This window comes from Hemitrygon akajei, chromosome 8 (genome assembly GCF_048418815.1).
Source record: "Hemitrygon akajei chromosome 8, sHemAka1.3, whole genome shotgun sequence".
Classification (NCBI taxonomy): Eukaryota; Metazoa; Chordata; class Chondrichthyes; order Myliobatiformes; family Dasyatidae; genus Hemitrygon; species Hemitrygon akajei.
The window spans coordinates 37,699,422-37,723,163 of record NC_133131.1 but is presented as its reverse complement, the minus strand read 5'-3'; the positions used below and the strand labels follow the sequence as shown (position 1 = coordinate 37,723,163).

The 23,742-nt window shown below is 39.3% G+C and overlaps 2 protein-coding genes across 7 annotated transcripts in view; one reads left to right on the top strand and one right to left on the bottom strand.

Annotated features, from left to right (window-relative positions):
- The window catches only part of elna (elastin a), a 227,255-nt gene that overhangs the window by 169,943 nt on the left and 33,570 nt on the right, over positions 1-23,742 (bottom strand). For all 6 annotated transcript variants that reach the window (XM_073053627.1, XM_073053632.1, XM_073053626.1 and 3 more), the window contains exons 2-8: positions 21,318-21,389; positions 12,512-12,577; positions 10,991-11,047; positions 9,278-9,346; positions 6,835-6,864; positions 6,243-6,305; positions 4,153-4,179 (exon numbers count right to left, since the gene is read on the bottom strand). In XM_073053627.1, the coding sequence (XP_072909728.1) occupies positions 4,153-4,179; positions 6,243-6,305; positions 6,835-6,864; positions 9,278-9,346; positions 10,991-11,047; positions 12,512-12,577; positions 21,318-21,389 (384 nt within the window). The remainder of the gene's footprint in view (positions 1-4,152; positions 4,180-6,242; positions 6,306-6,834; positions 6,865-9,277; positions 9,347-10,990; positions 11,048-12,511; positions 12,578-21,317; positions 21,390-23,742) is intronic.
- On the top strand, positions 7,197-7,625 carry LOC140731411 (small ribosomal subunit protein uS9-like). Its single transcript, XM_073052910.1, is given in 1 exon segment — positions 7,197-7,625. A coding segment is annotated over 1 exon segment (426 nt). The 5' UTR covers positions 7,197-7,199.

Below are 23,742 nucleotides of genomic sequence, written 5' to 3'. Positions count from 1 at the left end.
GACAAGGACAAACAGAGTTGGGGGACCTAAATGCCAGTGGCATAACGGGCAGTAGGTCAGAGTATAGTGTGAGTGTGGTATGAGCTGCCAGCTGAGGTGGTAGATACAGGTACAATTGTAACATTTATGAGAAGTTTGTGTAGGTGTATGGATGAGAGAGGCGAGGAGACCTATGGTCCAGGGGTACATAGATGTGATTAGGCAGAAAACCAAGCTAAAACAGACTAACTAGATGGGCTGAAGGGCCTGTTTCTGTGCTGTATGACTCTACCAGCCAAAATTAAATGATCTTTACCTGAATGCATTGAATACGCATCACGTAGGTGGATTGAAGATGCAAGTAGAAGTAAATGGGTATGATCTGATGGTCATTATGGTGACGATGATTGGGGTCCTATTGGCTGAGAAATAGATGAAACAGAACCCGCTTGTGTGGAGCCAAGAAAGATAAAGGTAAGATGTTATTAGTAAGAGTGGTAAACCGTAAATTGTAGGACATTGAATAAATCAAGAGACAATATGGATTTGTGTGAAAGGTCCTGGGTGGTTTTTATTAGCATATAAATATGCCAAATCAAATTGGCAAAGATAAGTTTGGGAATAAGTTTATTAAATATATTCAGGATGATTTATTAAAGCATTAAGTTAAAATCCAGACAGGAAGTTGGCTATGTTAGATTTGATCATGTGCAAGGATCTCCACAGAAAGTGATCATAACATACTAAGTTTTCAAATTCATTTTGAAGGTGAAAAACATGGAACCAATGTCCTAAATTTAAATAATGTCAATTACAAGTGTATGAGGATCAAATTGGTTAACATACAGTATACTGGAAAAGTAGATTAAAAGGTAAGACATTGGATGAACACAAGCTGGAATTTAAAAAGATATTTCATAAATCTTAGCAAAGTATACCACAAAAAATTCAGAGTAAGAGCTTCAATGGGAATATACATTCAGTGGCCACTTCAGTAGGTCACCTGCTTGTTCATGCATATATCTAATCAGTCAATCATGTGTCAGCAACTCAATGCATAAAAGCATGCAGACATGGTCAAGAGGTTCAGTTGTCCAGATCAAACATCAGAATGGGGAAGAAATATGATCCTAGTGACTTTGACCATGGAATGATTGCTGGTGCCAGATGGAACTGTTCGACTATCTCAGAAACTGCTGATCTCCAGAGATTTTAATGTACTGCAGTCTCTGGAGTTTACAGAGAATGGCACAAAAACAAAAAAACACATTCAGATGTTGTTTTGTCTTGTTAAGGAGAGAGATCAGAGGAGAATGGCCACACAAGTTCAAGCTGATCGAAAGGTGCGGGTAACTCAAATAACCACACGTTACAGTAGTGGTATACAAAGAACACCTCTAAATGCACCACGTTGCACCTTGAAGAGGATGGATACAGCAGGCAGAGAAGACCATGAACCTACAGTCAGTGCAAACACGAGGAAATCTGCAGATGCTGGAAATTCAAACAACAATACACACAAAATGCTGGTGGAACACAGCAGGCCAGGTAGCATCTATAAGGAGAAGCACTGTCGATGTTTCGGGCCGAGACCCTTCGTCAGGACTAACCGAAAGAAAAGATAGTAAGAGATTTGAAAGTAGAGGGGGAAATGCGAAATGATAGGAGAAGACCGGAGGGGGGTGGGATGAAGTTAAGAGCTGGAAAGGTGATTGACGAAAGTGATACAGAGCTGGAGAAGGGAAAGGATCATGGGATGGGAGGCCTCGGGAGAAAGAAAGGGGGGAGGGGGAAGCACCAGAGGGAGATGGAGAACAGGCAGAGAGAGAGAGAGAAAAAAAACAACTAAATATGTCAGGGATGGGGTAAGAAGGGGAGGAGGGGCATTAACGGAAGTTAGAGAAGTCAATGTTCATGCCATCAGGTTGGAGGCTACCCAGCCGGTATATAATGTGTTGTTCCTCCAACCTGAGTTCCTGTTGTTCCTACAGTCAGTGGTCTCTTTATTAGGTACAGGTGCCACTTAATAAAGTGGTCACTGAGTATAGACAGGAAAAGTATTTCAAGTGAATGTTGGTCTCTTAAAGGATGAGATAGGGGAATTAATAATGGAAAATAGAGAAAAGGCAGTAATTCTAAGTAATTATTTGGATTATTGTTTTTAGCTGAAGACACTAAAACACCACAATAATTATAGATCATCACTAGAAATACTCAGCAAACCAGCAGTTACTAAGTACTTGGACCAGATGGCTTGCATCCTAGAGTCCCAAAGGATGCATTTGCAGAGATAGTAGATACTTTGTTTATATTATATCAAAAATTTCTGGAACTTAGAGAGGATTGCTAAATCACAAATATAATACCACTGTTCAAGAAAGGAGGGACACAAAGCAGGAAACTACGGACCAGTTACTCTATTGCGTTTCACTGCAAGAATAATGAAATCCATTATGAGAGAAGTTAAAGCAGGATATCTAGAAAATCACAGGACAATGGAGCAAGGTCAACATGCTAGCACCTTAACTATTTCTAGTCTTTATTGATCACTTGGATGAAGGAATGGATTGCAATGCAAACCCTCATGGTGGCAAAGGGCATAACAAAGAAACAGCTGATATAAGTCAGCCTCAAATGCTTATAATAAATAATTTATTTCTTGAATTAAGCCTGCAATCCCTCATTTGTCCTCCTTGCTTCTAACTGCGCCATCCACAGCCCCTTTTATCTTATGCCCCTTTAGAAATTCTCACCATCCCAAGGGAGACGATAACAGCCTCTTTTGGAACCACAGGTCCAGACTGAATAACTGCAAATGCTTGGAAGTCACAAGGTCTGTGTATGACTGGAACAATATGGCTGATGATGGGGAGAATTTGGCACTATTACCGCTGACTTGGACCTCATATGTGAAGTCAATAAATTTTTTCTAGCATTGGAATCAGGTCCTCATGACATCACCCCTGGCAAGAGGTCTCTGGGCACTTCATCTTAGTGCACGTTGTGATAAACCTCAGGGGTTTTCGTGGCTCCCAGAAAGCTTTCCTGCTATATACTTCTTCCACATGCCAAGTGAGATATCCAATCATGTTCTTCGTCAGAGCTGTGTTCAATTCTCTTTTGAGTAGTGCAGGCTCATTTAGTTTCAGCTGGTATGCAGATTCCTTAAATTATTTGCCGATGTAAGAAAAAACAATTGGTGCATCTTGGGCACACAAATCTATGTAGATGATGCGTACAGTATATGAAAACTATGAACTAATGGAGTTGGTTCCCCATCCAGCACCATTTTAATACATACTTCGATGCAAAAATAATTTCTGGGCAACTATGTTTCCTTTTCAACAGTAAACCAGTTCAACAGCATTTTATTTTCAGAATTTTAAAAACTGAATTCAAATTCTATAATCAGCAGGATTAGATCTGAATTCATGGTCACTTGATTATGTATCGGCTTCTCTACTATATATTCAGTAACATTAGTAGTAGACTACAATTCCTTCAGCAATAAAAAAAAACAGACTGCTGGAAATACTGAGCAGGTCAGACCTCACCTGTGTGCAGATGAACAGATTTTATCTTTCAGATTGACAAAAGCCCACATTCTCCTGTCATCACCAGCATCGTACCTTGTATCGAATGGCAGATCATTGTGCTCGAAGTGTTAACTCCTTTTGCTCTCTCCATAGAGGTTGCCTGATCTGCTGAGTATTTCAAGAATTCTGCACCTTCTTACATTTTGATTATTATTTCTGCTATGTTTGGTTTATCAATTATTCCAGTTACACAATGGGAATATCCAACAATAGAACTACAGATGCATGTCATCATTTCCCAATGTCATACTATTGGAATTTAGCTTATCTACAAGCTGTATACTCTGGAAAACACTTCTAATGATTTTCTATTCTTCTCTGGTATTCTAATATACATAAGTGTGCTTTGTAAGCCTTTTTACAACAGCACTGCATAACCTTTAACAGTGATTTTTTTGCCAAAATGTCAAAAATAGAAACAAAATGGGCTAAAGGCTTGCACAGAAATTCTTCAGAAAAAAGTCCACCTTTAAAACTTGGAACATTTAATAACATTAACATTGTGTTGCAGTAATAAGACTAATTGCAATATTAAAATTAGTTTAAGAAATGGAGAAACCATTATTATGGAACCTACCAGCACTGTATGGAATTCCATAACCACCTACAAAACAAAGAGTAGTGTCACTAATTAAATTTAGCACTAAAAGCTAGACTACATTAGATTAAATGCAGTGAAAGGTATGAAAAGCAGTTGATGGTAAAAGTGAAAACATTCACGAATTTCATCACAACGCAACATGGAATGATTGCAGAAAGACTGCAAACATCTCACTGCTGTTTGAGGTCAGTTGTGACCAGATGTAAATTATCTACAGCAGATAAACACATACGATCTTGTAATAAGGTCATAGTGATTCATTCGCTTTACACTTGTTCAGATATTTGCTTCGGGGTTTTACAGGGAAGTAAGTTCACTAAAACTATTTTTGTGCAGGGCTAGCATATACTGTACATATGGCCAGCATTTATATATCCTCTCAAGAGATCTGAGTGAAGAACTGCTACAGGCCGGGTTAATCTGACTAAGATGCTTTCAGGGATGAAGTAGTCATCCTACTGGTCTCATGCAAAGCTTCAAGCATTGAGCAGTGTCTATAGATTACCATGGCATATTGGTTCTGTGACAGAATGAAGTGAAGAATCATTAGCATTTACTAGTTCTGCAGAGTGAGTTACCGAGATATCAGTTCTAGCTTGTCCTTCGAGAAGGTGCACTCACTGGCTTTTCTTCACTTATTTATTGAGATGAAGTGTGGAATAGTCCTTTCTGGTCCTTCGAGCCACACAGCCCAGCAATCCCCTGATTTAATCCGAGCCCAATCACGGGACAGTTTACAACGACCAATTAACCTACCAACAGGAACATGTTTGGACTGTGGGAGGAAACTGGAGCACTTGGAGGAAACCCGTGCGGTCACAGGGAGAACGTACAAACTCCTTACGGGCAACAGCGGGAATTGTACCCAGGCTGCTTGTGCTGGAAAGTGTTGCGCTAACCACGACACTACTGCGCTGCCAGAATATTCTGCTTTACATTTGCCAGGAAGAAAGCTTAGTTAAAATCTTGTTATAATATGACTTTGGTGTGGCAATGAAAAAGTATATAAACAGTTAGTAAAAGCAAGTTAAGTATATGATGCAAGTATATAAACACTTGCAGCCAACCTGTTTTCTGCAGATGGTATCCATAACCAAGCAGAAATATGCATTTAATGCGATCACAAAGAACATTATTTTGATTTAAAAATCAGGAATTAATTATGTAAAATAGGAAAGGCGCCCAGAAATTGCCATGGATTGATTTTTTTGTCACGGTAACCACATGTATAACAGAGAAATAAATAATAGGTTGAATGAGCAAAGAAATAGACTGTAGACCTGGAAGACTATAGTGTTTGTGAACAAAGGTAAACCAAAATCCATAGTCTGATTTGTCCTTGTGCTTAGATGGAGCCCAGCTATATTCTTACATATACTAGAGTGATGGTGATCTGATTTTTATATCGGTGGCTACAGGGTAAACATTTCATTGCAACATCACGGGATATTTTACATCCACCCAAGAAAGCAGGCAGAGTCGTTAGTGTAACATTCATCTGAAATAGAGTATCGGCAACCGTACAACCTCCAACAGTAGCACTCTGGAACATAAACCTGGGGTTTTCATTCAAGTCTCTGAAATAATTCTTCCATGCATATACGTCTTGCTCAGAGGCAGAAATATTGCTTAGTGAGAGGAAATGTATTTAGTAAAATCAAATGGTAAGGAGATTGGATGATTACTCTTAATAATGAATCTTTTTAGTGAATGGATGTTGCCAAATCCTCAAAAGTGGATGCCAGCAGGCATAGTCATTGTACACGGCAGTGAGAGATTACACAGTTTGATCAACAGCACAGTCAGGACTATAGCAATACTGATAACAACATGAGTGACAATCACATTTTGAAAACATATGCTTAAGTAATCTATTTTTTTTCAATTATTGTTAGATTTGATACATGAATGTACCTGGAGTTCCTATTTCCAAATTTGGATAATAAGCCACTTTACTCAAATCTACTTCCCCACACTCTCCATATCCATTGTATCTGTGTGTTTCCGCAGAATCCTGCTACACAGTCCTCTGTATTGAAACATACAAAAGCATGAACAGCACCTACCTGGCAATTTAGGTGAAAGAACCGGATAGCCAACAGGTACTCCTACTCCAAAGCTGCCATAGCCTATCAGAAAACAGGATCTCAGATCTCAAAAAGTACTTCACAAAAAATTATAAAATAAAATGTTTTCAAAGGAATCTGGTCTCATGAAGTGATTCAGTAAGTAAAACGTCAAAAAGATATTTTAGCTTGCCAAAACCTAATAATCATACAAATCAGACAAAAATATCCAATAACAAAGCCAGATGAATCTTCCAATCCCAGATTATGGATTATGTAGAGCGTGTTACTGTAAAGAACAATTAAAGTAAAAGAGCAGATGCATTTGAAAGATTTCCAGTCTCTGACAAATGAATAGTCAAAGGAAACTTGCACCTGTATTTTGGCTTTTAGTGACATGTGCAATCATTTTCAATGCATGTCAGTTCACTACTACTAACCTCAATGCTCTAATTGGTTAGCCGGCTTCCTGTTCAAGATCTTATTGAAAGTATAAATGATCCCCTTTTTGTTCCTCTTTTATTTAAATAGAACTATTTTAGCCATAAAAAATTTGTAGGTATAATTATTAGATGCTAATATCAATCTTTACCTGTTGGGTATCCATACTGACCACCAGCACCTGGATTAGCAAGCAAAGCGACAAATTATAAAGTGAAATAAGGAATTAGTTTAAATTTAGAGGAAAAGGGTCATCCAAACAGCTTGTTAAAACAATTTTTGGCTTCTGTTCACTACACAATGTATCAGTTTCCACATTACGGTATATTTAACATTTCAGCAGGCAAATGCATTCACCTCTAACATCTGCAGTGAGATACAAATTTGTATTTTGTATTTTTGATTTAGGGAATTAAGGATGATGAATCAAACTTTATGTCTTGAGTGATCCGATTTTGTAAAAAGATCGGGATAGTTTCAAAGTGTTGTGCCAAGGAAGGCTGCTCCATCAGGAACATGCCTGCTAAAGGGCTTTAGCAATCTGTTCAGGCTTTTGGGTAAATTAAAACTGCTGCTGCCTATTGTAATAGAGGAAATGACCTCATCAAATTGAATGGCAGGCCTCTGGAACAGATGGAGCCAAAGTCTTTACAGTACAAGCTGTTGGAAGCATTACCGCTGTCGGGCAAAGAAAGATTTGCTGGAATTTACATCAGAGTTCCTGTGAAGGGTGGTGATCACGTAGCTCAGATCTATGCTATCCATAAATCCATTTCTAGAGCATTAGTGGCTTACTACCAGAAGTATATAGATGAAGCCACTCAGAAGGTGATTTTCATGCAGTACGACAGGACCCTGCTGGTTGCTGATCCCTGCTGCGGCGAGGCCAAGAAATTCAGCGGACCTGGTGCCCGTGCACATTACCAGAAATGTTACCGTTAAAACGTTTTATTTTGATTTGTGGCAAGTAAATATCTAGCTGTCAAAAAAAAAGGACAGGTTTTTTTTCAGCTCTACATGAAATGATTATTTTGCAAGTAATCGAGTTATAGTGATGACACAAGCCATTAAGCGATATGAGGTAGTTGGGGAGATAAATACGAGCTAACTTATCTATTCGCCCGACAGAAAAATAATGATTAATAAACCTCATTTTTCAAAGTGTTCCAGAACAGTTTAGCAAGAAAGTCTTACTTGAGGAAACTAGCTTTGCAGTGATGAGTTTCAGATGTGTATAAAAGTGGACTGCTTTCACACAATTCTCAAATAGATACACAAGTTCTTATCAATGATACTAACTTTGATGCAGTCATTTTATATGTAATTATATGGATTACAAATGCTCGATTATGGAGCAAAAAAAATAAACAAACTGCTGGAGGAACCCAGTGGGCCTGGCAGGATCTGTGGGAGTGAACAGCTGATATTTCAGGTTGAGACCTTTCACTTGTACTGAAAGATAGAAGGGCGATACTATAAAGAGCAAGGGGTGGCAAGCAGTAGTTGGATAGGTGGAAACAAAAGGGTGCCGATGGTGGGATCTAATAGAAAAGGACGATTGAATATAGAATCAAATAAGGGAGGTGAGGTGGACTGATGGGAACAGTGAGAGGAGTGTGTGATTGGTGCACAGATAGGGTAATGGAGGAGGAGAAATAAAAACCAGGCTGATGGGGTCTCTGGGCTGGGGGTGGGGGGTAAAGGGTTAATGCAGGAGGAATTAGGTAGATTAGTGTGAAGAGAAAGTAAACAGAGGGATAGCAGGTTACCTGAAAATGGAGAACTAAATGTTTCTGCTGTCAGATTGTATACTCTGCTATGCATCTGGTTTGTACTTAGTCTTCCCATGCAGTGGGAACATCCAAGGACAGGCAGATACTGTAGGTGTGGGAATGCAAAGAGGAATTCAAATGGTTGGTAGCTGGGAGCTCCAGAAGGCTATGGCACAAAGAACATGGGCTCCCAGCAATCACATATATAGATTTCATTATATTTGCAGAGAATTAAAAAAATATATACACTTCAAAATGCTGGTCTCTCTGTAAGGGTATTCCACCAGTCAATGTATACTGTAACAAAGGTGTCTTGTGCTTACTCAAAATACATAGTTGTGAGCCAGAGATGGAAGATGATTGAATGCTAATGTGGAGTCACCGTTGGTTTTCCCAGCTCTCCTGCTGAAACCCTGAGGAAATTATGTAAGCGTTGCTTCTGTTGTTTTTGACTATTTTCCACCAAAGCCTGGGAAAGCCCTCTGAAAATTCCAAGTGCTTGTTTAGCATTTTAACATTTTAAGAATTTTCAGCTTCCCAACTTGAACAGTGTACCGAAGATACCAAAGCACAAAATAAACCAAAAATGTGACATGAAGTAAAATACCTTACTCGAATATGTCTAGTTGTGCTATAATCTTGTGTCAGATTGACCCCGGGCACTTTACAGGTTTTGCTTAAGTACATTCTTGTCAGTACAAATGCAAAGAAATGTTAATTCTAATTGTTTATGTTTTGTGGTATTCCCATCTTTCTGAATCTGATTTTATGAACTGCTTCATTAACAATGAATATATATAGTGATACAAACAAAATAATTACTTGGTTTAGGTTTCAAACCAGTTCCAGTTGGTACTCCAGGAAGGACTCCAAGGCCATGATTCCTTGCACCTAGGAATGCAACGCAAATTTAAAGAAAAAATTGTACTCCTGCTTCTTACAAGTTCAGAATAGAAACATATTTGTCTATATATTCCATCAGTTAGCACATGCTGCTGAATTAAACAGTTGAGTAGGGGCCCCCAACCTAGACTCTGCAGACCTCTTGGTTAATGGTGGGGGTCTAGGGCATTGAAAAGGTTGGGAGCCCCTATCACAGAGCAAAATCAACTGCAGAGCTTGATTGTGTTATTTGATTGCATCGTTCAGTTCACCTATGTGCAAGCATATAAAACAATTAGAGGATGCAGGGATAACATCAACCGTCATTTAATGCACAATTGATATCGCTTCCCAGTGAAATAAATTCCCCTAAATGAAACCAGTAGACTTTGGGCAAAGCCCAGAGGAACGGGCCTGAACATCAGGGATAAACTCTGTGTTTGTCAGTTGGGTTGTTACAAAGATGGTTAAAACCATTGCAGTCAGACACACTGCAAAGATTTTGGGGCATTGGAGAACTGGGAGAAGTGGAGCTGACCTTCCATATGTATGCTTTAATCATAGTCCTTCGCATCTTCAGGACAATCAATACAGGGGAGAGGTCCTATATCTCTCCAAAGGGAAGGCAGGGATGGCTTGAGGTTCAGCATTTTTATTGTGATGACACATGTTGAATTGTGCAAGCACAACCATATCCATGGAAGGCCTGCCCTTCCCAAAGAGATCACTGTCATCTGTATTTTTTTGGCCTCCAGATTATTCTCATCGGCAGTGATTGCTTTATACCATGACGCCCAAGTGTGCAGCACACTGCTGCATAAAAGAGGTCATGAAAGTTGTCTCACTGAGGAGAAAGAAATTCTTCATTTTGATTGAAAGGCACCAGGAGACACAAGCACAGAGTGAGGAGAGATTGTGGGCCTTTGAAGAATATGATCAAATGCATTTTCATGGCACATTTTCTCTGAGCCTAGACTTGTCAATAGTGTGTATAAATATAGAATCAAACAGATTGCAATTTATTTCGAAGAACATGAGAAGTTGGTTGGATTTTTGTCTAGAGGGCATAGTGCTACAACGTTAGGCTGTATAGGATTTTTCCTTGTCTGTCTTTAATTTTTGATTAACTGTATGGCTGTGCTCCATTCACTGTCAAGTTGTCTTGTCAGCTTTTTCTTTTGCTTTTCCAAAGTATTCCACTCATTATAGATATATATGAAATCAATGAGGATGGCTGGAGTTCAGGAGCTGAGCAAACTTGCTTACAAAAGGAAATATTGCATGATTTCAAATGTTGTCAATCGGGACAAACCTGTAAACTTTTACTAGTTACTTTCCTCTCAAACAAAACGTGGGTTACATAAATATCAGCGGCAGAAAGGACTGAATGTTTTCCAGCTTCGGAAAGCTGTGAAAAAAAAATTCAATACAAAATGAAATAAAAAGCTGATAAAGATAAATTTGGCCCTTGCAAAAGTGTTCATATCATCATGAACCCTTTGGTATAATCTTAGTATTTCAATGAAAATACAAAGTAAAAAGGGCAATTTTCAAGAGCTCATGAACATTCAGGATTACCCCTGTCAATGAGCCACAAGAATGGTATTCTCAATGTAAAAGACCTACACACATCGAGACAGCATCTGCACATACCTGGATATACACCTGGGACACTGGCACCTGGAACTCCAGCACCTGGAACTCCAGCACCTAGAGAGGCAAAAAAACCCGGTAAAAATAAAGCTTTCTGAAGCAATTTTGAATTAATCAAAATTTCACAAAATTGTGCAAGAGGTGAAATACACATTTCACCTGTGGTTATAACATTAACATAACACCCGTAACATGAGGAACTGAACCAACGTGATTCACAGAAGTATGAATGTAGGAGGCAACATAAAAGAGTGCTCATTCCTCTGGAAAACATCGAATATCCTGATGCCTGTTTAAGGTGAGAATGCAATTAAAGCAAAATAGAATTTTTTTTTGCCACTGTTTTCTAACACTGTGGACATAATTCAGGAAGGATGAATGAATCAAAATGGTAAAATCTCAGATAGCAATGGGCGGCATACACAAGTAATGCCAGTGGTAGAAAGGGTGATCAGCTTCAAATTCCTTGGCGTCATTGCTTGCAATCACGAGAAAGGCCTGCTAGTGACTCCATTAGGAGTCTGAGGAGATTTGCTACGTCGCCACAAACCCTTGCATGTTTAGTGGAGATCATTCTGACTGATTGAGCCCGCACATCAGGCTGTGAGGCAATGAACAGAATTGCAAGAGGCTCCACGGGGTAATAGATCCATCATGGGCACCAGCTCCCTTACTGTTGAGGACATATCAGTGCCTCAGGAAGGTGCACCCATCATGAGGCACCCTCACTATCAGGGACATGCCCTCTTCTCATTACTCCATTGAGGAGGGTGTAAAGGAGCCTGAACACCCACACTCAATGATTCAGGAACAGCTTCTTCCCTTCCGTTATCAGATTTCTGAGTGGCCCACCACTCACCAACACTACTTCATTATTCTTTTATTTTGCACTATTCATATATTTAGTAATTTATGGCAATTTTACATTTTGCACTGTACTGTTGCTGCAAAACAACAATTGTCACATCAGATGAGACAGTGCTAATAAATTCAATAGCTGCCCTCACTCTGTGAAGAAGAACACGACAAGGACAGAGGTACTGTTTCCCCACAAGGCCACTCTAAATAAATCATTCAGTTGACGTGCACAGATGTGGGAGATAGAATAATTGTTAGTTGGTATTGTAAAATCTTCGGATCAGATGAAAGTTGATTCCTCTGCCACAACAAAGAGTAACTAAATAAGTCTATGTCAGCACAAGTAATGGACTGCACCTGGGTGATAAATGCCTGCAATTCTACAGCAAGCAGCTGGCAATTGCCATCACAAATTCAGGTACTGATGGCAAGTTCAAAGCACTAAATCTGAATGTGGAAATCCCTAACTTGCACAAGATTCCATATGGTGAATCCCTCAGTGCACTCCTCCACAGAACTCCACAATGCTGGAGTGTGGTCTTGCTGAAGTTCCCCAGACCCCACAACGGGGAATCTGCTCATAAAACCTGAAATTAAATAGGTTCAGAACACAATCAATGAAGAGGAAGAAAAACCTTTCCAAGTAAAACAGAAAAATCTTACCAAGAATTCCAGCTCCAGGCACAGACTTGTAGGGATATGCTTGCCCTGGAATCTGGCCAGGTACTCCTGAAATAAAACAGGATGTGGAGTTTAATCTGCTTTGGTACAAAGTACAGGCTAAAGAGGGGAAAATATAACTGACATGATGGAGGAGTTGCAAGCATTACAAATACTTTGGCTTAGAAGCTTCGCCTAACTGATATTCTACAACACAAGGACTCTAGTCATCTTGATGTTTCCGAAGTTGCTTGGAGGACAGACTGGATTGTGGTTTCCAGTCATTTCCATAAGAGGTGCATGTGTGCGTGTGTAAAAACATTTTCTACACATCATGCAATACTCACATCTGCTTTGTGCGATGCACAAATCAAGACACTACTTAAAATAAACTTACATACTGCATCCTGAACTGAATTAGCTCTGTAAACAATTCTTTTCAAACAATGGTAAAATTTCAAGAGTAAAGCAATCCATGTGTCAGATGTATTTTTTTTAAAACTGTAATGTTTTGTTATAACAATTTCCATCTGCATTTCCTTCTGTGTGTACTCTTATGGTTCTATATAATCATGGCTTAGCATCCATCACTGCTTGCTACATAAAAATCTCATACCTTTGAAAATATTAACAGAAATTTTGCAATGATACTACAGCCTGATATCTTGTGTAAACAGCTGCATAACAATATTTCCTTCTAAAATGGAACAAATTTCTATTGCAAGACCATAAGACTATGAGACACAGGAGCAGCATTAGTCCGTTCATCCTATCGAGTCTGCTCCACCATTCAATCATGGCTGATTCATTATTCCTCTCAAACCAATTCTCCCGCCTTTCCCCCCACAATCTTTGAAGGTCTGCCAATCAAGAAACTATCAACCTCTGCTTTAAACATGTCCAATGACTTGACTTCCGCAGCTGTCCATAGCAATGAATTCTACTGATTCACCACCTTCACCTCTATTCTAAACGATGTCTTTCTATTCTGAGGCTGCTTTGTCTGGAGATAGATTCCCCCATTACAGGAAACACTACGTACATGTCCACTCTGTCGAGGACTTTTGATATTCAATAGGTTACATTGAGATACCCCTCATTCTTCTGAACTCTAGCGAGTATAGGCCCGAAGTCATTAACCATTATCTTAGTCCTTTTGAAATCTCTTATTTAACCATGTAGGATACAAGTCTACACACCTTGTCACAGGACAAGGTTGTGACCCAGTCCAACAAGCTAGTAATAATTTCAGAAAATAAGATAATGCCACAGACTTCGACCATGTTGTTTTCTTTCAGTTGTTTTCCAGATAAAATCAATGTCCAGTTAAATTCTGCTGACTCTACTTGACAAATTATTCAAAGGAGTTATGTATTGAGTGTGTCCCAATGGATGATTAATCATATTTCTGTAATGTAGCAATTCCATTTCCCTTGATAACCTAACCTAGTTTAGGTTGAATTATAGTTCTTTGATCAGTTTTAAATAATTTGTTATCCAAATATCAAGAATATAATGTAAAATTTATTCTAGTTTTTTAAAATCCATTTTTTTTTGGCTTTCAGACATGTTCACTGGCTTTCTTCCCTGTCACTGTAACATCCGGTCCTATAACCTTCAAAGATCTCAGCACACATCCAACTCAGGCCTCTCGTGCATCCTTGATTTTCATGACTTACTAGTAGCAACTATGCCTTCATTTTCCAGAGTAGAATTCCCTCCCTATACCTCATGATAATAGCCACTTCAGCTTTTCCACTTTGATCAAGCTGTTCTAATATGGTGAAATGCCGACAATATATTTTATGGGCAAATGGTTAGGGATTATATAGCTTTCAGGAGCATTGAAGTGATGTCAAAGGAGATCGGGGTTTTGGAAAACTAGAGCTTTGCATCAAAGCCAGATCTTCAAACCCAGAATGCAAGTCATGGCTCAGAGTGCAAGTGTTGTAAACAATATCAGCATTTTTTGCCCATGCCCAAGTGCCCCTGGCCTGTGATTTCTTCAATAATGTCGACATACCAGAATCTCCGTTAGGCTTAAGATGACAACAACTCCAATGGTAGGTGGGAAGGGTGGTGACTGACATCCTCGCGAGTGATAGTTCAGCTCGCGAGTCTCCGTTGTTAAAGGGGCACTCACAGATGGGGAGCTCACGGCCAGTGAGTACTCCCGCGAGTGACCATTGGTGGGAGCACCATACATAGTTTAATTTGCAAGGTTAATCAGATGCAGTCATGCTCCCCTGACCAGCACAGTGAGGCAGGTAATCGACTTTGATCTCCAAGTATCATAGCATGCAACATTAGTGACACCTTTTCTGCATTTTAAGGTTTCTTACCCATGTACCAAAGATATTCAATATTGTATTTTTCATATTTGTAATTAATTGTGTTTTCCAAACTTTCTGGCGGGATTCAGGAACATTCATGGCTGTTCTGCACCAAGTTGCCAGTTGCAGTCTGGTACAATCCAGACATTTGATTTGTTTCTCAAAGCTTTACAGAAAATGCATTGCATTGATAATAAAATGAATGTAGCTGAATGAGATGAACTAAACACAATGATGGGTTCACGAACTGTAGACATACAGACATGCCTCTATGCTGACTGACTATTACATGAATGCAGCCTGCAATAACTGCATTGTCTGCAAGATTTCAAACATCATCATCACCATGCACTTGCCTCAGCAGGGTGTGCACTGCCCGTGCAATGGATATCGATGGCCAATTCAAAGCAGAAACTTACGTGGGACCAGCAAGAAATGGTAGGGAAGAAGGCAGTGGGTTCAATGCATACCGCAGTGCAAACGTTGATGGGACAGGTACACAGTAGGACGGAGGAGAGGGAGACAGTTACAGTGGTCAGTGCCAGGAGTCAAGTCCCAGGGAATGGTATGCAGTGTCAGAAAATGTTCAGTTTAGTTTAGTCATTTTGGGATCTGGGTATCGCTGACAGACCTGTCACTCATTGCCCATCCCTCATAGCTGAGCAGGTGATGGTGATGCTGGGCTGACTTGTTGAACCACCGCAGTCCACCTGAGGAAGACGCTCCCACAGGACAGTTATGTACGCACTTACGCGATTTGGAACCAGCCTGAAAGGGTCAGGGTATGCAAAAACAATTGCCTCATTTAAAATGTCACTGGATGAGCACTGCAAGAACTATTATCTTTAAAGTACTGCACCAAGAGATGGAAGATTAAAGATTAAACTATCATCATCTCCCGACTCTGCACATTTCTGATGGCTGTTTGCTGTGCTTTTGAAACACTCTCATCGATACTGTTATTGCTAAAAGGACCCGAGCCATGGATCTATATTTTTTTAAAATCAGAAACCACAAAAACCTGAAACTTGTACTACTGCTCAGCACTCTGCTTTAGCCTCAGCTGGACCATTGCGTCTATTTTTGGGATTTTTAGCAAGGACGTGATAATTGATAGGATACAGTAGACTGGTTCTGCTACTGAGTCATTAATACTGCAGGAATAGACTGGAGAAACTGTTTTATTATCTTAGAGTCTAATATGGAGGCTTTGGAGAGGGTGCAAAAGATGTCCGTAGGGTGTTGCCCGGATTAGAGAGAATTTGCAATGAGAACTTGGAATAACTGGGATTGTTTTCTCAGGTGCATCAGAGGCCGAGTAGCAATCTGATTGATGTCTATAAAATTATGAGAGCCATACACTGCGAAGATAGCCGAAGACACAAGAGACTATGCAGTGGATAAGAGTGGACTGCGGTGGTTCAACAAGTCAGCCCAGCATCACCATCACCTGCTCAGCTATGAGGGATGGGCAATGAGTGACAGGTCTGTCAGCGATACCCAGATCCCAAAATGACTAAACTAAACTGAACATTTTCTGACACTGCATACCATTCCCTGGGACTTGACTCGTGGCACTGACCACTGTAACTGTCTCCCTCTCCTCCATCCTACTGTGCACCTGTCCCACCAACGTTTGCACTGCGGTATGCATTGAATCCACTGCCTTCTGAGAGGCAAGAGTGGACAAGAGGCAGAGTCTTTTTTCCCCCATGGTGGAAATACCATGTCACTGTAAGATGAGAGGAGGAAAGTTTAAAGAAAAGTTATGTGGGAACTCGAGCTTTGAAAGGAGTGGTAGGTGCTTGGCTGATACTCCCAATGGAGGTGCTGGAAGCAATGTTTCAGAGGTATTTACAAAGACACATGATCAGGCAGGGAGCTGAGGGGTAAAGACTGCATGCAAGGTGTGCAGTTGTTAGAAAGGCATGACTGTCTGCACAAACAGTTCTTGTCTTGTGTTGTCTGCAATATTTTGTTGTTTTGCTTTTATGACCTTGTTCATCTGGTACACACATCTACTGATTTTCGGTGCAAGGGATGAACCAGCACCAAGGAAGAACAACTTGCCTTGTTTAAGGTTGTTAAGGTTCCTCAATAAAAGAATAATTAGCATGGAGTTTGAATATGAGCTGACTTACAGATTAACAATTTCAATAAAAGAATAAGCACTGACTCTTGCAGAGCATTTTGCGGTGTTTGTCTGTAAGCTCTATACATACTGTCAAATAATTCCTCCTTTCTTTTTTCCATTAGGCAGTAACTTTTCCCCTCACTTTGGCATTGATCTAATTCTGTTTTGATCCCACTTTTGAATTTGCTTTTAATCACACTTTTAGTCAGTACAACAGCTAAATTTGCAGGAAATATTTCCTCATATTGCTTCTTATTCATTTGCCAATCATCTTAACCTTGTGTTATTTGGTCACTGATGTGTCTCCTATTCAAAAAGTTATTTATTCTATCAAATTCATTCACAATTTTAGCTTCACAATATAATCCCTTTTGTTCTAACAATGGAAATTGCAGCCTCACTCTGTTCCCACAATCCTGGATCGAAACAAGACACTCTTCTGCACCCTTTCCAATGCCTCAAATCTTTTTTTAACACATGGAGCCCAGTAATAAACAGGATTATGCATCTGTGTTCTGTCCATAGCCTTCATTATAGGGGTGGCATAAGCTCCTTGTTATCATCCATCGATAAGGGAAAGAATCCCATATATATTTTAATCAGACATAATAGCTACCCAAAACATGAAAAATTGTACCATTTAGTTCATTTTGCTTCCCTTCATTCCGCTGACAAAAATCCTTCAAAAGTTATTACATTTGCTAATTTCTAAGCATCTGCAAAATTTGAAATTATTCCATAAACTCTCAAGTTTTAAATTTTTTTTATTACATTTTGAATCCAAGCATTATTGACAAGGCCAGCATTTTTGCCCATCTCTAACTGCCCTTGCAGAGATGATGTGAGCCCCTTTCTTGAAATACTGCACTCTGTCCGGTGAGGGTATTCTCATAGTGCAGTGACTAGGGAATTAAAGAATTTAGATCCCATGATGTTGAAAGTACCAGCAATATGCTTCCAATTCAAAATGGTGCTTTATATATTAAATCCTTGGGAACATAGGTGCAAGGCTTCCTCAAATTGAAAACAAACTCTTTCCTCTATTTCTTAGCTGAAAAAGGTGCTTTATATATTAAATCCTTGGGAACATAGGTGCAAGACTTCCTCAAATTGAAAACAAAATTTTTCCTCTATTTCTTAGTCAATCTGGTATCCATTCTGTCAGTGTTCCTTTTAGTCTATGACCTTTAATTATGCTGAGTAAGTGGTCATAAATGTTGTTTAAAATTGAGAATTTGGCCAGTTGGAATATTTTGTAAAATGTGAAGGAATTGCTTCCACTTGCCTTCAATGTATAGTGGTTTGTATACACTTGCAGCAGCAGCTATTTCCAATTACGTTACTTTCCAGTTTTGTGCCACTTAATTTTGAACTTTGTATAACATAAAAAGCCAAAAAGTAAATCAAAATACTATTGTGTAGACTGTGTCAGAATTACAAAATATGCAGGCTTGTGGAGAATGAGGCCATCTGAGTGAACACATCTGCAATAAATGTCATGCCTCAAAAATCCTTCTAGCTCAGAATTATTGACATTCTGACTCACAACAAACAGAACAAAGTAATAAGAATCCTAAATAAGATGAAGAGCCAAACCACACAGAGACACAGAGAGAAAGAGTTTCATGATTCCAATAGAGTGTCATAATTCAGGGAAGTCAGGTAAAATAGGGTCAGGCACTATTTCAGCAAAGTTTTTCTTAACTTTCTCAAAACAAGCATATCTTTTCCTCAATGTACTCTGAGTTTGATAAAAAATAGGGCCTTGTATGGTGGCAATATAGACCATAAGACAAAGGAGCAGAATGAGGCTATCTGGCCCACTGAGTCTGCTCTGACATTCCATCATGGCTGGTGTATTATCCCTCTCAACGCCATTCACCTGATTTCTCCCTGTGACCTTTGATGTCCTTACTAATCAAGAACCTATCAAACTCTTCCTTTAAATGTATCCAAATGGCTTGGCCTCCACAGCCATATGTTGCAATGAATTCCACAGTTTTACCATCATCTCTAATGAAATTCTTTATCTCTGTTCCAAGGGGCCATCTTGTATTCTGAAGCTGTGCCCTCTTGGCCTAGACTCCCTCTCTACTGGAAACATTCTCTCCAAATCCACCCTATCTAGATCTCAATAGATTTCAATGAGGTCACCCCTCATTCTTCTAAACTCCAGTGAGTACAGCCTCATATTAACCATGGGATCATTCTTGTGAATCTCATCTGGGCACTCTCTAATGCTAACACATCTTTTCTTAGAGAAGGGGCACAAAACTGCTCACAATACTCCAAGTGTGATCTGACCAATGCATTATATAGCCTCAGTGTTACATTCTAGTTCTCTCAAAATGAATGCTGGCATTGCTTTTGCCTTCCTTATTAGTGACCTAACATCCAAAGAAACATTTAGGAATCCTGCACGAGGAATCCCAAGTCCCGTTTGTAACTCCAATTTCTGAATTTGCTCTTTTTTTTTTAAGAAAATATTCTACACTTTATTCCTTCGACTGAAGTGTATGATCATACACAGTGTATTCCTTCTACAGACTACCTTTCATCCCACCTATATTTACATTAAAGAATGATATTTTATAACTACAGAATAAACATTTGAAGCATTTGGTCAATCCACCTTTAATAATAGGCTTTAATAATATCTAAGTAATAGAAATGAAAAACATTCATAGAAAATTCTGTTTCGAAGTTCAAAGTAAATTTTATTATCAAAGTACAGATTTGTCACCATACACAACCGTGAGATTCATTTTTCTTGTGGGTATATTCCACAGATCTATAGAATAGTAACCATAACAGGAGCAATGAAAGATCAACCAGAGTGCAGAAGACAACAAACTGTGCAAATACAGATATAAATAAATAGCAATAAGTAATGAGAACATGAGATAATGAGTCCTTAAAGTGGGATCATTGGTTGTGGGAACATTTTATGATGGGACAAGTTAGTGTAGTTAACCCCTTTTATTCAAGAGCCTGATGGTACTGGGGTAGTAACTGTTCTTGAACCTGGTGGTGTGAGTCCTGAGGCTCTTGTACCTTCTAGTTGATGGTAGGAGCGAGAAGAGATCAGGAACTGGGTGGTGGGGATCTCTGATGATGGATGCTGCTTTCCTACAACAAAGCCTCATGTAGATGTGCTCAGTGATTGGGAGGGTTTGACCCATGATATACTGGAGTGGAATTCACTAACTTTTGTAGTATTTTCTTTTCAAAGGCATTGGTGTTTCCTTGCCAGGCCTTGGTGTAGCTTGTCGATATACTCTCCTCTACACATTTTTAGAAGCTTGTTTTTCCTTGTTTTGCAACATAAAAGAGAGTTTTTTGGCCCTTTAAAGCTCTACATCCTCATCTTCCTCACGATTTTTCTCACCCACACTCACTAGGGGTAATTTACAGTAAACAATAAACACATCAAGTTCTTTCATTAGTCTCAGAGATCTTCACGTGTGTGATTAACTATACATAGTATCACTTTAGGGATGCATACTCTTTTGCGAAAAGATTTTCTCTATTTTGAGGTGAAATTAAAAATAGCAGCACCTGATTACTGTAATTTTACATCTTTGACACTCTAAGCATAAATTTCACTTGCAGTCTTTGATATCTGTTGGCAGATTTTTAAGTAAAATTAATTAAATTATGTAGTTTACTTAAATTAATTCACTAGGCAGAAAAATGGTTCGGCACAGCCAAGAAGGGCCAAAAGGCCTGTTTCTGTGCTGTAATGTTCTATGGTTCTATGGTTCTATTTCTAACTTATATATGCAATTCTAAATCATCATTTACCAGAACCTACCATCAGGAAGGAGGTAGAGAGGCATCAGGGCTCACACCACCAGGTTTAGGAACAATTATTACCCCTCAAACATTCAGCTCTTGAACCTGTGGGAATAACTTCACTCACCCCGACACTGAACTCTTCCCACAAAGCTATGGACTCACTTCACTCAAGGACTCTTCATCAAGTGTCCTTGATACTTATTGCTTGCTTATTTATTTATCAATCTATTTATAACATTGTTTTTTTATTTTTTGTATTTGAACAGTTTGTTGTCTTTTGCATATTGGTTGTTTGTCCATGTTATTGTGTGTCATTTTTCATTGATTCTTTTGTGCTTCTTTGCACTTACTGCAAATGCCTGCAAGAAAATTTATCTCAGGGTGGCATATAGTGACATATATGTATTTAATAATAAATCTTTGAACATTTACATTCTAAGCATAAAATTTCACTTGCAATGCTTGTTAGGTGCAGGCTCTTTAAAGTGAAATTTATTAAATTAATAATTCAATCTTTTATATGCATTTCTAAATCATCACTTACCAGCACCTCGTAAGAGGCCACTTGGAAGAAAGAGGCGCCCGATTGTTCCTTGAACCCCTGCTCCTGGAACTCCTGTTAAATCAAAGGGATTTTTAAATAAAATACTTCAAAATTAATTTGCAAAATCTCTTGAGTTTATAAGCTTTATCTTTTGTTTTGTTGTTGCTGCTGCTGCTGCCTGCATTGTTCTAGTGAACATTGTGGGCATGTATTTTGGTGTGGAGGCACCTGTGGGCTGCCCCCAGCACATCCTTGGGTGTGTTGGTTGTTGACATAAATGACATCTTTTGCTCTGTGTCTTGATGTACATATGATAAATAAGTTTGAACCTGACAATAGGAATAGTAATTATTTTCCCTCTTATTAATTGAATTTTGTTCAGCTTCGTTCACTTTAGTATAAAATCTCACAGTGAAGGTGTTTCTCTTAATTGGGAGTAAACAGAAACCATGCATAGGCAGCAGTCAGAGCACATCAACACACAAACTGCCCTCTTGTCTTCCACATCAATACAAATGGCAAATGTTTATTTTATTCTAATACATCAGCAATAAACAGAATTAATGCAAGGGAAAGGAAAACACATTCTCAAGGCTGTCCAATTACATGAGCTCATAGAAGACAGTGGGCCAAATCATAGTGGTCAAACTAAATCTCACACACACACACACACACACACACACACACACACACACACACACACACACACACACACACACACACACACACACACACACACACACACACACACACACACACACACACACACACACACACACACACACAAGCTTGTCCCATTGGTGGAAGAGTTTGCAGTCCCAAATTTGGCTTCATTAGCCACCTAAGAGCCTGAAAACATGGAATCAGAGCATTCTCAGCCCCAAGGGACCATCCAAAGAGAAATGGAGACCTCATGCCGCACACAAGTTAACCTGAATTTCAAACTTTTCTCCACATTGTGCTTTCAATGCGTTCTTCTTGCTTTTCTGTGTCTGTTTGGGTACTCGCGTATCTGCATGAATGCATATCTTTTCCAGTTTTCACCATCTGGACAATCTGTTTTGGTGCACTCCATGGAGTTGGCTTATTTCCAACATCACTGTTGTGTGCAAACTGACAGAGTTCTCCCTGTGCCGGTTTGCAACTGTAAAAGTGGATGCTGCAGTGTGGCTGTGCAACTGTTTGTATGTTAAGAGCTGTGGTGAGCGACGTACAACATTGAGAAACCTAATTTTAAAGCTCCTTTACTTCAGTCATAAAACTAACTTCATGGTTCGATACAACTAAAAATACAGACGAACAAAAAATTAAACAAGAGCAAGATAATTTATAAGTAGTGATGTATCTACCACTTTGCTTCCTGAATGTGTGCCTTACAGACCCCAGTGAAATCAAAGGGGATTTGTACTGTGTGCCAGGTATATCACTAACAGATTTCTTCTTGCGAATCCTGTCAGTAAGCTCCAGGCATCCATATTTCATTATGAGTGCATGGAAGTCTGGGATTTAATTTGATCACTATGATTTGGCCCACTGTCTTCTGTGACCTAATGTGATTGGACAGTGTTGAAAATGTATTTCTTATTCCCTAGCATTAATGCTGTTTGTGCTTGTTGCTATTAGAAAAAAATACAAGGATTTACATTGTGTGTTGATCTAATAGGTCGATCATAGATAATGAGTTTCTGTGCACTAGGAAGCTGAAGATAGCTGGACTGTGCACATTTACTCGCGTCCTTCTACAGATGTGCATCCTAACATATTACATTACTGAAAGGCATGGAAACTACACCGTGGTGGACACGAGGGCTCCAGAACAGGTAGTCAAAACTGCCCATTGCATCATCAGCACCAATCGACAAGCCATTGACGACATATATAGGGAAAGGACCAGCAACAATATGAAGCATCCCATCCATCCTGCTCATGGTCTATTTGTCCCACTCTCAGCAGGGAGGAGGCTTGGAGTATACACACTAGCCCCACTAGACTCAAAAACAGTTATCATGCCCTAGCAGAAGGGAAAGGGGCCAAAACTGCTCACATTACTCCGTAGTGGTCTGACCAATGCCTTATAAAGCCTCAGCATAACATCCTTACTCTCATCATCTAGTCTTCTTGAAATAAGTGCTAACATTATATTTGCAACAGCAACACAACCTTGGGGAACCCTGCACTAGGACTCCCAAGACCCTTTGCACAGACTTTTGAATTTTCTCCCCATTTAGAAAATAGTTCACACCTTTATTGGTTCTACCAAAGTGTAGGACCATATACTTTTCTACACTATAGTCCATCTGCCAGTTTTGTCCTTTCTCTAAATCCAAGTCCTTCAGCAGACTTCCAGCTTTCTCGAAACCATATGACCCTACAACAATCTTAGTATCGTCCATAAACTTGACCACAAAGCCAAGTTTCATCATCT